The sequence below is a fragment of the Macaca mulatta genome, chromosome 3 (assembly GCF_049350105.2).
Source record: "Macaca mulatta isolate MMU2019108-1 chromosome 3, T2T-MMU8v2.0, whole genome shotgun sequence".
NCBI lineage: Eukaryota > Metazoa > Chordata > Mammalia > Primates > Cercopithecidae > Macaca > Macaca mulatta.
In genome coordinates, this window is record NC_133408.1 from 122,804,705 (window position 1) to 122,819,834 (window position 15,130).

Below are 15,130 nucleotides of genomic sequence, written 5' to 3' on the forward strand. Positions count from 1 at the left end.
TAGATTAACCTATTTTTCTTCCTATCATGAATGAATAGTTTGTTCTAAGGCCATGCTTTTGCACATCACCTCTTGTCTACTCACGAACATTTCTCCAACAAATTTTCTCTCCCCCAGCATCATAATTTCCCCCACCCGTGACTGCATCATTTCAATCTTGACTCTCTTAATCAATTCTCTGTTTAGCAATCAGCATGCTGTCTATTAAATCAGAACATTTTACTTACACCTCATCATCTTCCGATGGCTTTCCTTGATACTTGGGATAGCATTCAAACTCCTTCACCTAGCTTGCAAAGTCCTCTAGTTTGGATGTTATCCCAAGTACAAAGGAAAGCTATTGGAGGATGATTTGCACTAAGTTTAGAAAAAAATCTGCATCTATAGTAAATAAAACAGCAGAGCTACGCATGGTGGCACTCACCTGGTCTGGCTCCTACCTTTCTATTGAAATTCATCTTGCACCACACTCCCTCTGTTCACTATATTCTGGCACAGTGGTCTTGTGAAACTTACCAAACTTCTCCCCACCCTTATGGCTTTATTCCAGTTTTTCTATCCACTTGTAAGGTTCTTTCGATGATATTCATATGAGTGTCTCCCTTGAATATGGAAATTCATATATTGGCTCAAGGCCAAGTTCAGAGAGAAGTTTCCATTGACCGTCCAATCCAAAGGAGGAAATCCCCATCATAGCTCATTATTTTTTAATTTTTAGTATAGCACTTATCATACAGTGGGTGATATCGTTTTTACATATTATTTGTCAATTTTTATCTTTTCCTGCTAAACTTTTACTCCATTATAGCATAAGTTTTCCTCTGCTATAAATCCATAGCACTGTATCCTTCATACATAGAACAGAACTTTATATTAGACATTCACTAAATATTAATGAATGAACAAATGTTGAATGAATGACTGAATGGGAAGCCTTCTAATCTACTTCTTCTTTTTTTTTTCTTTTTGAAAATCTTGCTTTGTCGCCCAGGCTGGAGTGCAGTGGCACGATCTCGGCTCGCTGCAAGCTCCGCCTCCCGGGTTCACGCCATTCTCCTGCCTCAGCCTCCCGAGTAGCTGAGACTACAGGCGCCCGCCGCCACGCCCGGCTAATTTTTTGTACTTTTAGTAGAGACGGGGTTTCACCGTGTAAGTCAGGATGGTCTCAATCTTCTGACCTCGTGATCCGTTCGCCTCGGTCTCCCAAAGTGCTGGGATTACAGGCTTGAGCCACTGCGCCTGGCCGCCTTCTACTGTACTTCTAACAAAGTCCTATAAAGGTAAGTCAGCCTTCTTGTTAAGACATACGTTCCATTGCCTTGTTTAAACAAATTAATATGATTTTTTAACGTACACTGTATGTATTTTAAAGTCACTGTGGCAAGAGAAAGATGGCTTTCCCTTTAGCTCTCTCTAAACTTTAACTCGACAAAATGAATCACATGCGGTCATTGGAATGATAATTAGTGGAATTATTAGATCCACATTTGATCATTACCACAACTAGAATGTGTGTTCACTAAACAGTGAATAACCAGGCCTTCCTTATTCTGTGCTATAGTTGTAAAAAGAAACCAGAGGTAAGTGTTCTATCCTTTATAGTGCATAATAATAATAATACAAATATTCTAGATATATAATAATAGCTAGAAGGGTGGATTCCTGACTTTTCCACCTAGGTGTTAAGGACAAAAAGTAACTTGAGATATCGGGGCCACCACAGAACTTTACCCTTTTACCCAGGGAAAGTAAGTCTCCACATATTTGTCACCTCTCCATCTGTAACACATCTTTAATGGGTCACATTTTATATTCCCTTCAGCTGAGTCTAGAAATGATTAGTTATTTAAATCATTCCAAGGCTACTGTTAAGTAAAAATATTTAAATATGGAACAGATGGTCAAGTATTGAGGTAATGAAGATATTATTAAGGGCAGCTGAAAAGTAGATACAAGGGTAGGGGCGATCAATTCATGATGCTCAGCACCTGCAGCCAAAGTGACTCCAGCGAGAAGCAGCAGCAGGTTGTAGGCGTCGAAGGTTTGGGAGCCTCTGCCATTTTGTGAGGGGGCCAGGGCATCAGTCTAGAAGAATGACCATAAGCCTCTGTTTCTTTGCTGATGGGACAGGATGTCCATTAGAGCAGGAAGAATTTCTGGAGCAGCAGTTCCCTGAATTGTTCCTGAAAAGTGGTCCCAGAGATCCAATTGGTGGAGAAGTAGGTGAGATTTCGACCCTCACCCCCTTCTCCATTGCTTCAATTGCAGCAGTTCTGCAGATTTCATTTGAAACAATCAACATTTTGTCATGTGGAACTTTGCAAAATTATTCTAATTATCTTGAATTAATATAAAAATATAGCTATGAATGTTCTACTTTTCTTACAAAAAGAGTAATGGTAAGAGGGGTCTGCAGTAAGTTTAATAAACTCAAACCTACAGTAAATAAACCTGCAGAGCCAGGCACAGTGGCACACACATGAAGTCTCAGCTACTGGGGAGCCTGAGGTAGAAGGGTGGCTTGAGCCCAGAAGTTTGAGGCTATCCTTGGCAATATAGCAAGACCCTGTCTCTAAAAAAATAAAATTAAATTAAACAGTATGTACTGGCTTAGGAACAGCAGCTAGATCAACTGAAAAAGGAGTGCACAAATAATATATATATGGGAATTTATTATATGATAGAGTGTTATTTACAATCAAGTGGAAAATGATAAATTATTCAACATATTTGATATAGGAACCCTATCACATAATTGCCACAGGGGTTAATAACTTAAATATAAAAAGCAAAATCCTATAAGCACATGATTAAAATACAATTTTTTAAAAAAATTTGAGACAGAAAATATTAGAAAGCTGAGGTGAACACCAAAACCAGAAAGCATAAAAGAAACTCTTAATTTTAACTATATAAAAGTGGTTACCATATGACAAAAAAATTAAAAGTGAGATTGAAATACAACATGTAAAAAACATATTTGGAATATATAGGCCAACAAACGGTTGATATTCTTATCCTATCCAGTACTGTTAGTACTATAAAACAAAACGCCAAACAGAAAAATATACTAAAAGACATTAATTGTAGTTTACTAAAGAAATTTAAATGGCCAATAAATTTATGAAAAAAGCTAAACTCATTAGCATTTAAGGCATATTTATTTTTAAAAATTTGGTTGATAAGAATGTATCATTTTGTCAAACACATATAATAAATGATACTCTAATATACTCTGGGTGACTTTACAACTTGAGTGCAAATTCTGAGGTGGAGCAATTAATCAATATGTATCAGAAGTTAAAGTGTGCATACCTTTTGACCCAGATATTCTATTTTCAGGAACTTATTTGGAGGAAATAAATAATCAGACATATTTTTAAAAAAAGATGTTCATTGCAGAACTATTTATAATAGGAATCTGAAGCAACCTATGTGCCACACGTGGATTATTGTCCAGTGTATTATTTGGAATAAGCTAGATTACACTGCTGTAACAAACAGATTCTGAAGTCATGGAGGTTTTACATCTACAAGTTTTTTGGGTTTTTCTATTGAGTGGTGACCTCCTCAGGGCAGCACCTTCTTCAAGCTATTTCTATCCCATAGCTCCAGCATTTCTGTATAATGCCACTGTGGCAGGACTTGCAAAGGCTTGTCACTGCCTCCACTTATAAGTGACATGCATTGTTTTCATTTAGAGCTAATTGGCCAGAGCTAGTTATTTGGCTCTGCCTAACTTAAGGGAACTAGGATGTGTATCCTTCTCTGTGCCCAGGAAGAAGAGAACAAGATATGGGTGAGCTCTAGTACTCTCTACCACATGTAGCCTTTAAAAGTGCTCTAGTCTTTGTTTACTAATACAAAAGATTGTCCAAAATACACCATGTAGACAGAAAAACAAAACATGTTTTAATAATTCATTTGGGACAGGTGCAGTGACTGACACCTATAATTCCAGCAATTTGGGTGGGTGGGTCGTTTGATCTCTGGATTTCAAGACCAGCCTGGGCAACATGATGAAAACCCATCTCTACTAAAAATACAAAAAATTAGCCAGGTGTGGTAGTGCATGCCTGTAGTCCCAGCTACCTGGGAGGCTGAGGTGGGAGGATCACCTGAGCCTGGGAGATTGAGGTCGGAATAGCAGAGATTGTGCCACTGTACTCCAGCCTGGGCCACAAGTGAGGCCTTGTCTCGAAAAATAATTGATTTGTTTAGGGGGTGGGAGTAAAAGAACAGACAGGAAAAATATGCAAATATATATCTCTAGATAGAAATGGAGAAAATATGGAAGAATTTATATACTAAAAAGTTATAGTAATTGTTTTTGAGTGATGGGATTATGGATACCTAAGTCTGTTTAACTCAAATTTAGATGTTAACATGTGTATCCCTAAAGCATAGTAACTAGCACTGTGGATCACATCCCTAAAGTATAGTAGCTAGCTCTGTGGATCACATTAGAATTTACACTGCTCATTAACTATTCTGGCTCGTTTAATCCTCTTAATAACTCTGACATAAAGATTTTATTATATCCATTTAACATATGAAAATCTAACTCGGAATTTAAGTGATTTACCCAATATTAGTCCATAAGTAGGGCTGCAAGGGTCTACCAACTCAAAATACCATGCTCCTTTTTCATTCTTTACTAAATGCAATAATTTATTGGATCCTGATGAAATGTTTTTCATTCCAGCAGACTAAGGCTTCCTGGATTTTTGCCATGCAGATCATGGTCTGAGTCTGAAATTACTCAGATGTCTTTTTTAAACAAAATTAACAAATGTGCGGTTTAGGAAGACCTTCTGCCTCTTTTATGTTTCTACCCACTTTTCACTTCATATTTATTCTCTGCCTTGTGAATTCCCTCTCTCCTTTCTTCCTTTCAACCTCTTCGTAGACCACTCTTCGAGAAACAACTAGGCCATGCTCTTCATTCTCTTCTTTAACTTTACTGTAGCTCCTCCCTTGTGTGCCTGTACCCCTTCCATTTGTTCTACCTTCTGTGCACTGATCTAAGTTTACTACTTTGCTCAGCTGATTAAACTCATCCCAGGTTGACCTTTTGATGGTTTTGGACTCCCTCAGAATCTTTGCATATCGTAATCCAGCACCATTACATGCATGCTTGTATTCCCACATGTGTAACACCCATTGATTTACCCAACTAAACTTCTGGAAGGCAAAGTCTGTATTCTCTGACCTTTAGTTCTTTTCTGTTTCATAATGTGGCAGCCATGGACATGCATCAGCTGGTCTCCTTCAAGAGAAACTCCTGTAGGAAGTGTAGTCAAGTGGTAGCCCCAGCTCCCACCCCTATGAATGTACTATGACCTTCATGGTGAGACCACGCTTCCCCTGGGCTGCTCCCCACTAATGATGAACATGACAGAGTGCTGGTGCTGGACCATTCCTGTGGGATGTAGGACTCCTGCGAGGGGCAACCTCAACTCTGTGTACTAACTAGCTTTCTGTGACTGCTATAACAAATTACTGCATATTAGGTGGCGTAAAACAACAGAAATATAGTCTATCACAACTTTGGGACCAGAAGTCTGAAATAATGGTGTTGGCAGGGCTGGTTCCTTCCAGAGGCTCTGGGGGAGAATCCATCTCATGCTTCTTTCCTAGTTTCTGGTGGCTGTCAGCAATCCTTGTTGATCCTTAGTTTATAACTGTAACATCTACCTCTGTCTTCACGACCTTCTCTGTGTGTCTGTATTTTTTTTTTTTTTTTTTTTTTTTTTTTTTGAGACAGAGTCTCACTCTGTTGCTCAGGCTAGAGTGCAGTGGCACTATCTTGGCTCACTGCAACCTCCACCTCCCAGGTTCAAGCAATTCTCATGCCTCAGCCTCCCAAATGACTGGGACTCCAGGTGCACACAACCATGTCTGGCTAATTTTTGTATTTTTTAGTAGAGATAGGGTTTCACCACGTTGGCCAGGCTGGTCTTGAACTCCTGACCTCAAGTGATCCACCCGCCTTGGCTTCCCAAAGTGCTGGGATTACAAGTATGAGCCACTGCACCTGGCCTCTGTGTCTTCTTATAAAGACACTTATCATTTGATTTAGGGCCCACCTGGATAATACAGAATTATCTTGTCTTGAGATCCTTAATTATATCTGCAAAGCCCTTTTCCAAATAAGGTCACATTCACAGGTCTCGGGTGAAACATATCTTTAGGGGAATGGGTTGGGGAGGGATGCACCATTCAACCTATTATGCTTAGGGAATTTTGCTAAACATGGCCAAAACTTCCTCAAAACTGTACTGTCATCAGAGTCTTTCCTATCTCGCTTCCCTCTCTCCTTTCACATGGGTCAGACCTGCATTGTCTTAAGTGCTCTCCTGTATATTCCTAGTTTCTTTCCTTTTATTCTTCATAGGCATTTCCTCAAATAAATCTCTTACATGTCTAGCTCTTCTTGTTGAGTGTTTCTCAGAGGACCTGAACTGATGCACATAGTATCTGGTGAATGCTTAATACCTGTTTCTGAATGAACATTAGTGCAAGGGTTTCTTCTTTCCATTACACTTCAAAACAGGAATAAACTGAATTTTGTAGGCAATATCCTAATTTTCCTGCATCCTGGTTCTTCCTTTTTGATCACATAGACCAGTCATTCTTTTTATTTATTTATTTTTATTATTATACTTTAAGTTCTAGGGTACATGTGCATAACGTGCAGGTTTGTTACATATGTATACTTGTGCCATGTTGGTGTGCTGCACCTATCAACTCGTCAGCACCCATCAATTCGTTAGTCATTCTTAATATTTTTCTACTTTCCCATGTGTCACACTCCTCAGATTGATGTACAAAAGCAGAGAAGGCAGGGCATAGCTGATCCTGCCCTACTAGCTCAAACCCCTTCCTTTTGCCTCTCACTCAAGGAAGCACAGCATAATAAAAAGACTTGGATAATCTGGAGCTACTCTAATTTACTTTTAAAAGCAAATAATTTGTAAAGTTTGGACTATTTTCTTATTTCTAGTTATAACTTCTTTCAACATACTTCATAATTGATTCTGACATACATTGCATGTATGTGATATTGTGCAGTATGTTGCAATATCACAGTTAAGAATATTGCTGTAAATATAAGAAAAAACAGCCTATAAGAGTGTCCAACAGATGAGTGCAAATAATAAAATCATGCTTTATGAATGGAATCATAAGCGATTTTACAATCAAAATAATAAATGCAGTTCAGAAAATATTAATGCACTTCAGTTGGTAATTGCATTTGCCATTATCAAGTGCTCAGTAATATAGTACTTAGCTATTCTAAAGTCACTCAGGTATGTTAAACAATTAAACATGAGTCTGGGGAATAGCTTTGTTTAGCCTTTTTCAATTATGGAACCATGTATCGTGTTCAGTGTTTTCTGTATTAACTCTATGAGACAATAGTATTTTAAAGAATTGTATTACAACAGTTGTAATAGAACAGTTGTACTAAATGACTTTCCCTCACTATTTCTCAAACTTTCTATACTATCTTGCTGAACTTATTTTAATGAATAAATTAAAATATTTAAACCCTAGACATTTTTATTAATAGAAACCTAATTTTTAATTCAAGGAAGTCCAGCTTCCAACAATCCCGTGTTCTTTAAATAGTGACCACTGACCACCATGACAATAACTTCATGGCAAAAGTGTGAAACTCGCCATTTATAGATTAGACCATTAAGTAATGCCATTTAGTTACATAGCTGAAATACTACTGTGCATAGGTAAAAGCATTCTCATCAAACTAAAGCACTTTACAATGTAACAACCTGGATCTGCTTTTATAATGCCACAATCCCACCCCACCCTGTCCATGTTTTTATTTGTTTTTAGGAAGAAAAAAGAACTAAATAAGGACATTTGGAAATGGCAGTCAAATTATATCTGAAAATACTTAAGGCAATAACTCATGTGACTTTAATGTCTGGCAAGGTATGGCTCAGGTCCTAGAGCAGTGTACCTCCAAGACAATTCAAATATTAGCAACTTTAGAGTACAAAACTAAGATTTGTAAGATGGTGCTTTTAAGTGAGTCACCATCTTGTGTGGAAAAAGTCTGTCCCTGCTCATATTAATCTAAAGACAAAAATTAAAGAATGCTTTCATGAAATTAGTGGGATTTAAGCCACTGGATGAACATAAGAGATCTGCCTCATGGTAAGTTTCTGTTATTGGACATTCTTGATTGGATCACAAAAGTGCCCTAAAAATCTAAATGTCTGTCAAAGACCCCAAGTCCTCCACCTTTTTGGCAGGGGCTCTCAGCAGACATGGTGCTCTGGCAAACACTCAAGTAGGGAAACCACTTCAGTTTGCCTGGGACTGAGGGGCTTCTTGAGATGTGAGGCTACCAGTCCTAAAATTCAGATAGTCTCAGGCAGACTAGAAAGAGTTATCACTCTACCAACCCTCATGTTCCTGGACCCCTCTTACTGCTTTTCCAGCAGTATATGTGGGATAGTATTCTCAAGGAAGATTTTGATTCAACTGGAGTGGATTACATCTTGCAGCAAGACTAAAAACCCTGCCACTTGCCAAATATCAGGGGAAAAATTTCAGAGCTGCCACTTCCCTAGACAGCCCGGGTGTCCTCTGTGACTATCAATATAGTAAGAGCTCTGAACTCCTGCACTCCCTGTCTCAATTTCTGCCTCACCTCTTGCCCCAGGCACTGATGTGCCAAGGTTCTGAGTAAGCCCCATGGGATTATGGAATTTGATCTCCTTCTGGTTGCTGAGCACATATTTTATTTATAATGGATCATTTGTTCATTTGTTTAGCTCAACAAATATTTGTTGATTGCTAAATATGTAGTAGGCACTCTTCTACTTGCTACAGATACTTTAATGGGCAAAACGGGGAAAGTACCTGTGCTCAAAGAGCTTATATTTTAAGAAGGGAGAATTGGATAACTGAAAAATAAAATAGAAGTACCAGATAGTTCAGTTGATCATAAGTTCTCTAAATTCAGTAAAATTCAGTGATTTTCATTAACAATCACTAATAAGTAGCAATCAGGTTCTCAGACATAGCTGTGGCTTTGGAAGCAAATAATACAGTTTTAAAGTAGAGTTTCTCAGACTTTAGTATACATATAGAGTTCCTGGGGATTTTGTTAAAATACAGATTCTAATTCAGTAGGCCTGGGGTGGGGCCATAGATTCTGTTTTCTAACAGGCTTGCAGATGATGTGTTACTGCAGGTCTGAGGACCATACTTTGAGTAGCAATGTTCTAAAGACATTAATAGGGAATTATGCTTGTAAGGGGAAGCTCAAACTATTGGCTCCTCTTAGGAAAGATGGGCTCAGAATGGTCATTGCTGTAGATCTCCTGGAGAATTCTGGATGTCAGAAGAGACTTGGGATTAAGAATCAAAAATCATAGAAACTCCTGAGAGAATAGGATGTTCTTTCAGACAGCAGGAAAATCCAAAGCATATTTTAACACCCCAATTAACTACAAACATTATGTTCAATTTTTTTTTATTGTTTGTACACTGGCATTTGCTGCATTCAGGCTTCATTTGGAATCTTGAATATCATACCTCATGTTTGAAAGTGAACCAAATACAACAATACTTTTTTTTCTGCCAGCGTACCTCCCCATCTCAACCTTGACCTAATACATCATTTACAAACAGAATTTTTATAAACTACAGAATTCCAATGGTACAAATGGCCTGGTCACCAATCTTTACAGGACATGTCTTGCAAGGGGCAATTTCCTTTGTGACCCTCTTTTTAACTGAGCTGTGAGAAACAGCCGAAGAGTAGCAGTGAGTAAGCAAGAATCCTGCGTACAGGGAAGATCCGGGCCCAGTGTGGCTCATCTAGGTACCACTTTTCAACTCCTATCATCACATCAGCAGAACCACAACAAGCTCTGTGCAAGCCAAAGGGGAAAGTGCCATTGTAAAACTGAAGACAGCTGCTTTCATAATAGAACTAATTGCACACTGCATCACAGAACCAAATTAGTGGTGAAAACAGTTATACAAACTGACAGACAGTGAAACATGACTCACTTAGGAACTGCTGCCCGTCAGGCACATTGTCATTGGACACTGTTCAAAAACCCACACCTGCATTTTTTGAATAGTAAACATATAAGATGTAATTACCAGGAAAACATATGCCACTTTTCAGATGTGACAACACTACATTTTTGCCTTTGGACCGTGAATGGCATGGGACTACACTGACCACAATACTTATTCATTCCCAGGATTCTTTGCAGATAAAGCAAAGCATAATCAAAGCTTACAACCCCCTATTCATACTTAAGAGACTATCTTTAGCCTAAGAAATTTTAAAGGATCTGTTCTGCTGACAGAGATTCCTAAATGTCCTCTAGACCATCAATCAAGGAAACATCAACACTGGAGATATAAGAAACATCGATTCTAAAATGCATATGCTTATATAGGCTCAGCTTAAAAATTCAAGCTGCAGTGGGTTGGGGGGTCTTCCCTGGTTTCCCTCTCAGCTATACAGTAATTGCTGTCTCAATAACAAACAGGTGTTCAGAGAAGACTTCATCTGTTCTTGTAGCCTAAGCTCACATTTCTGCATTCTCAGCTGCAATCTGTATTAGAGAATTTGCAGGTTCCCCATGTGATACATATATATCCTCATGCCAGCTACAACCCAAAGGGTGATTTTTTTTTTTCCTCATGATGGGTAGGTGGCTACAAGTGATGACAAACTCCTTGGCTTCTAACCAACTAGGTGTAGAATAATGACCACTGGGAAAATGTGCTTTAGGCTGAAGCATGACAGTTTATCCTTAAACAACAGCTCACACTCGATGCTGTTTTTAAATATTTAAATTGTGTTGAACATCATTCATTCACAAAGAAGGGTGAGTAGAATTTCATTCCAAAACAAATCACAGAATAAAACCTGTTCAATATCCTCATGAAGATCGTGCCTGTGGAATGTTCCAGCTTTGGCTAATGGAGACCTGAAATTGCTGACGAATTGTAAAACTATATAGTGACTAATCCTTCTTTCTCCTGCTCAATTAATTAGTTAAACCTAAACATAAATCCAGAAATACTTGTGAGAACTCTGCTGGTTTTTGTCAACACATAAGAGGTAGGTACTGAAAATGATCAGCATTTTCTTCAGGTGAAAGATGTGGAGGATTATATAAATATTTTTCAAAGATTGTATTACTTCGTAAGTTCTAGAAATGCTTGTGTAAGCAAAAGAAGGTGTGTGACAATTGGTTTGAGAGTATAAGGAGTGTGTATTCAGTTCGAGATGAGGAACTGTGTGTAGCATTTTAAAATTTTACTGCAATTCTTTACATATTTGCTTCCCCTCAGATGGTGAGTTCCTTAAAGACAGGAACCATCTTATTCATCTTTGAATCTCCAACATTTAGCAGTAGGTGTTTGATCAGTCTTGGCAGTTGTTGGGTTCTCTTTATCTGAATTTGCCTCATGGATTGCTTCAAGATTCAACATGATTGTCAGGTTTGGCTAAGAAGCAGTCCCCTCCCCCAAGAAATCAGAGCAAGGTTCTTCTGAGAGGAACGGAGAAGCCTGCAGAGCAGCTGCTTAGCTTACAGGCTGATTCAAAGGATGGGGTACAAATATGCAAGCAAATTAGGTTCTCAGGTCTCATTCTTCAGCACCATTTCTGAAGGAGGGAGGAAGAGAATCTTTTAGGCTCTTCAAACTCCTCAGCATTGCTATATCAACTATGGAAATGTAAGCCAGACAATCTGGATCCAAATCTTTTTTCAACTATATCTATTGTCCAGATTCAACATGTTAAGCTGGAGGATTTACAACACAGGATAGAAACATCCATCCTATTGTTTGCATTTATCTGTATGGGCCAAATATGCATAGCCTTTGGAATGTGTATTAAATAGTGAAAATTCAGGGCTCTATGCATAATGCTAAAATAACTGGGATATATGTTTAAGAAACCTAGATTTTTCTGAAAATGTTGAGTATAAAACACTAAGGAATAAATGTATTTGCCAAGCATTGAAAATCTTTCAGAAACCATGTTATCAGCATCTTGTTGGCAATACATAAAACTTAGTGCTAGCCAAGTGCTAACAAATAGTCTCTATGCTGGCAGCACACTAATTCCTCGGTCCTAAATTTTTTTTCCCCTCATATGGAATGTTTTAGCAAGTTGTTGAGTTTTACTACTTCAGCTTTAGGAACTGCTTCTCTCAAATCCTTTGGAGTTCTGAGCAGCTCGTGATTTCCTTCATTTAATCTTTCTGTGTCCCCTCAAAAACTGTGAACCATTACTGCTCTTCAAATAAAATTAGTAAGAAAGTTAGAATACATGGGACAAAATTTTTGAAATATCAGTTCAAAGAAAGAATAGCACCCATACAACTCCACAACCCCAGGACCTGGGGGTCAGATTTTCTTTGGGATCATAAGGAAAGCCGCAAATACCGAGAGTGGAAGAACCTAAAGAGGGGTGCATCTACTTCCTGATTCTCCTCAAATCCAGAGGTTTCAGTGGGGTCAGGGAAGGCTTTACAAGAGAATGAGCGAATGGTAGGTTATGAAGAAGTGGTTATGAGTAAGGGATCATAAATAAACCTTTAAAAGACAGCTGATCCTTGAATAACATGAGTTTTGAACTGCATGAGTTTACTTAAACTTGAATTTTATTCTGCTTCTGCAACCCCTGAGACAGGAAGACCAAGGTCTCCTCTTCCTCTTCAGCCTACTCAACGTGAAGACAATGAGAATGAAGACCTTTGTGATGATTCACTCCCGCTTAATGAATAGTAAATATATTTTCTCTTCTTTGTGATTTTCTTAATATCATTTTTTCTCTAGCTTAGTTTATTGTAAGAATATGGTATATTATACATATATAAAATTTGTGTTAATCAAGTGTTTATGTTATTGATAAGGTTTCTGATCAGTAATAGGCTATTAGTAGTTAAGGTTTGGAAGGGTCAAAAGTTATGTGTGGATTTTCAACTGCAAGCCAGGTCAGTGCTCCTAACCTCCATGTTGTTTAAGTGTCAATTGTATGCTAATATTCACTAACATTAAACATTAAAGATAGTTTATAAGAGAATACTCAATACTATTTTTAAAAAATGTATTAAACATCTATAATGAGAAAACAAAGATATGTTATTTAAGCAATAGTTTATTTCTCTATAGCACTTTGTATTTATATTATGTTCATCTGATCCTTATAAAAATCCTGTTTTAAAAAGCAGGGTATATATTAACAAATTTTACAGAGATAGAAACATAGGAGGTGCTTAGTGCTGCAACTGATGCATCATAATTCTCTGTTATTGGAGATGAAAACTTTAAAAAATTAAATTAGGAACTGAGATGTTTATGTTAAACATATGCAAAATTTATAGTACTAGAAATTATGAAATAAAGGACAGGCTAGCAAAAGTGTTTGTGGAATTGTGTTTTCCTAGCGGTCTTTAAAAGCATTAAGAGAGTTTCATTTCTCTGTGATGGTTTAACACTGATGGGCTGATGAAGCCACCTTAGCTAGGGATTGGCTCTCCATTGGCCCCTTCCAGAATTTAAACTAATTTGTAAAACTCAGGACTGGCTATATAATTTGTGGGACACTCCTGCTTAAAAATTAAGAATTTCAAGATGGTCACCATAGAGCACTCAGTCAAGCATGGGGCCCAGTGTGAATGCACAGGTTGTGCCGGCTGGTCCTGGTAGCTTCTCAGCTAAATGAAGGGTTATGATCACAAATGCAAATATAAAATAATGAAATGTTACTGCTACCACCAAGCATGTGGATTTTCTCATTCATTGATTATATTCTGTTTCCAGTCATGAGTCTGTATGTATATGGCAGTCAGTGCAACAAGTTTACTAAGAAATTCTAAAAAACAGAACAGAAACCTGATGAATCCAGAATATGGGAGCTCAGAGTAAGTTATTTCCTCAGGTTAATGCTATGATGCATAAACCACTATATTTAGAAAAAAGTGACAATAGAAAATTAAGGAAATTTTCAAATTCACATTGAAAGAAAACAAGAAACAATGTAACTTGCATTTAAAGATTTATTGTTAAAATATATATTTATTTTATAGACATTTTAAACATTGGACTAAACAGTAAAGAGTTTCATATATATATATATTTATGTATCTGTTAGTATGTTTTTGTGAATATATAGTTGTCTCTCAGTATACGTGGGGGATTGGTTGTAGGAACCCCTGCAAATACCAAAATTCAATGATACACAAGTGCCTTATATCAAACAGTGTAGTATTTGCATATAACCTATACATATCCTCTTGTATATGTTAAATCATCTTTAGATTACTTATACTTCCAATAAAATATAAATGTAAATAGTTGTTATACTGTATTGTTTAGGGAATATGACACAAAAAAGTCTGTACATGTCCAGAATTTGTTTTTTCAAATATTTTTGATCTGAGGTTGCTTGAATATACACATGTGGAACCCACAGATGTGGAGGGGTAACTGTATACACACAAAAAATCCATTTCCCATCCTCCACTCCCACCTCTCCACCTCATCTTAACATTGTATTGTAAGCATTTTTATGTCATCATTGAAAACATAATTTTCAAAAGCTATATAACATCTCAATATAAAAATTAAATAAAAATTCATAAAAATTCAATCCTTTTCATGTTCTTGAAAATTTACATTGCAGGGTAATTTTGACTTGTTTTATTTGTTTTGCTCTCATAACAGTGGCATACAGATCTTTGTCCATATGAATTGACTTAACTTAAACAAAGGGTATTTGAGTTTGTGAAGATCCTGATATATATTAGTAATTTTCCCCCCAAAATTTGTAGCAATTTAAACTCTCACAAACCATATATGAATGTCCAGTTCCTACACCCTCATTATCGTTAAATATTACCATGTGTGTTTTCTTTAATTTTGCCAATTTCAAAGATAAAAATAATACTATCTACTTATTTAACAAAGCTTTTTATTAGTACTGAGATTAAATTATGTCATTTTTTATTTTCCATTTGCATGTTTTCTATTATGAATCATCAGTTCATGTCCTTTTTCCTATTTTAAAATCAAGATAATAGGGCTTTCACCCTAAAGACTCTGCCAAAAGCCT

General features: G+C 37.1%; 1 protein-coding gene across 1 annotated transcript in view; it reads left to right on the top strand.

Moving 5' to 3' along the window:
* The first annotated feature begins 1,977 nt into the window (after positions 1-1,977).
* LOC100427418 (uncharacterized) overlaps positions 1,978-15,130 on the top strand; it is a 79,708-nt gene continuing 66,555 nt past the window's right edge. Inside the window, 2 exon segments of the mRNA XM_077998182.1 lie at positions 1,978-2,041; positions 2,131-2,219. Coding sequence (XP_077854308.1) covers positions 1,978-2,041; positions 2,131-2,219 — 153 coding nt within the window.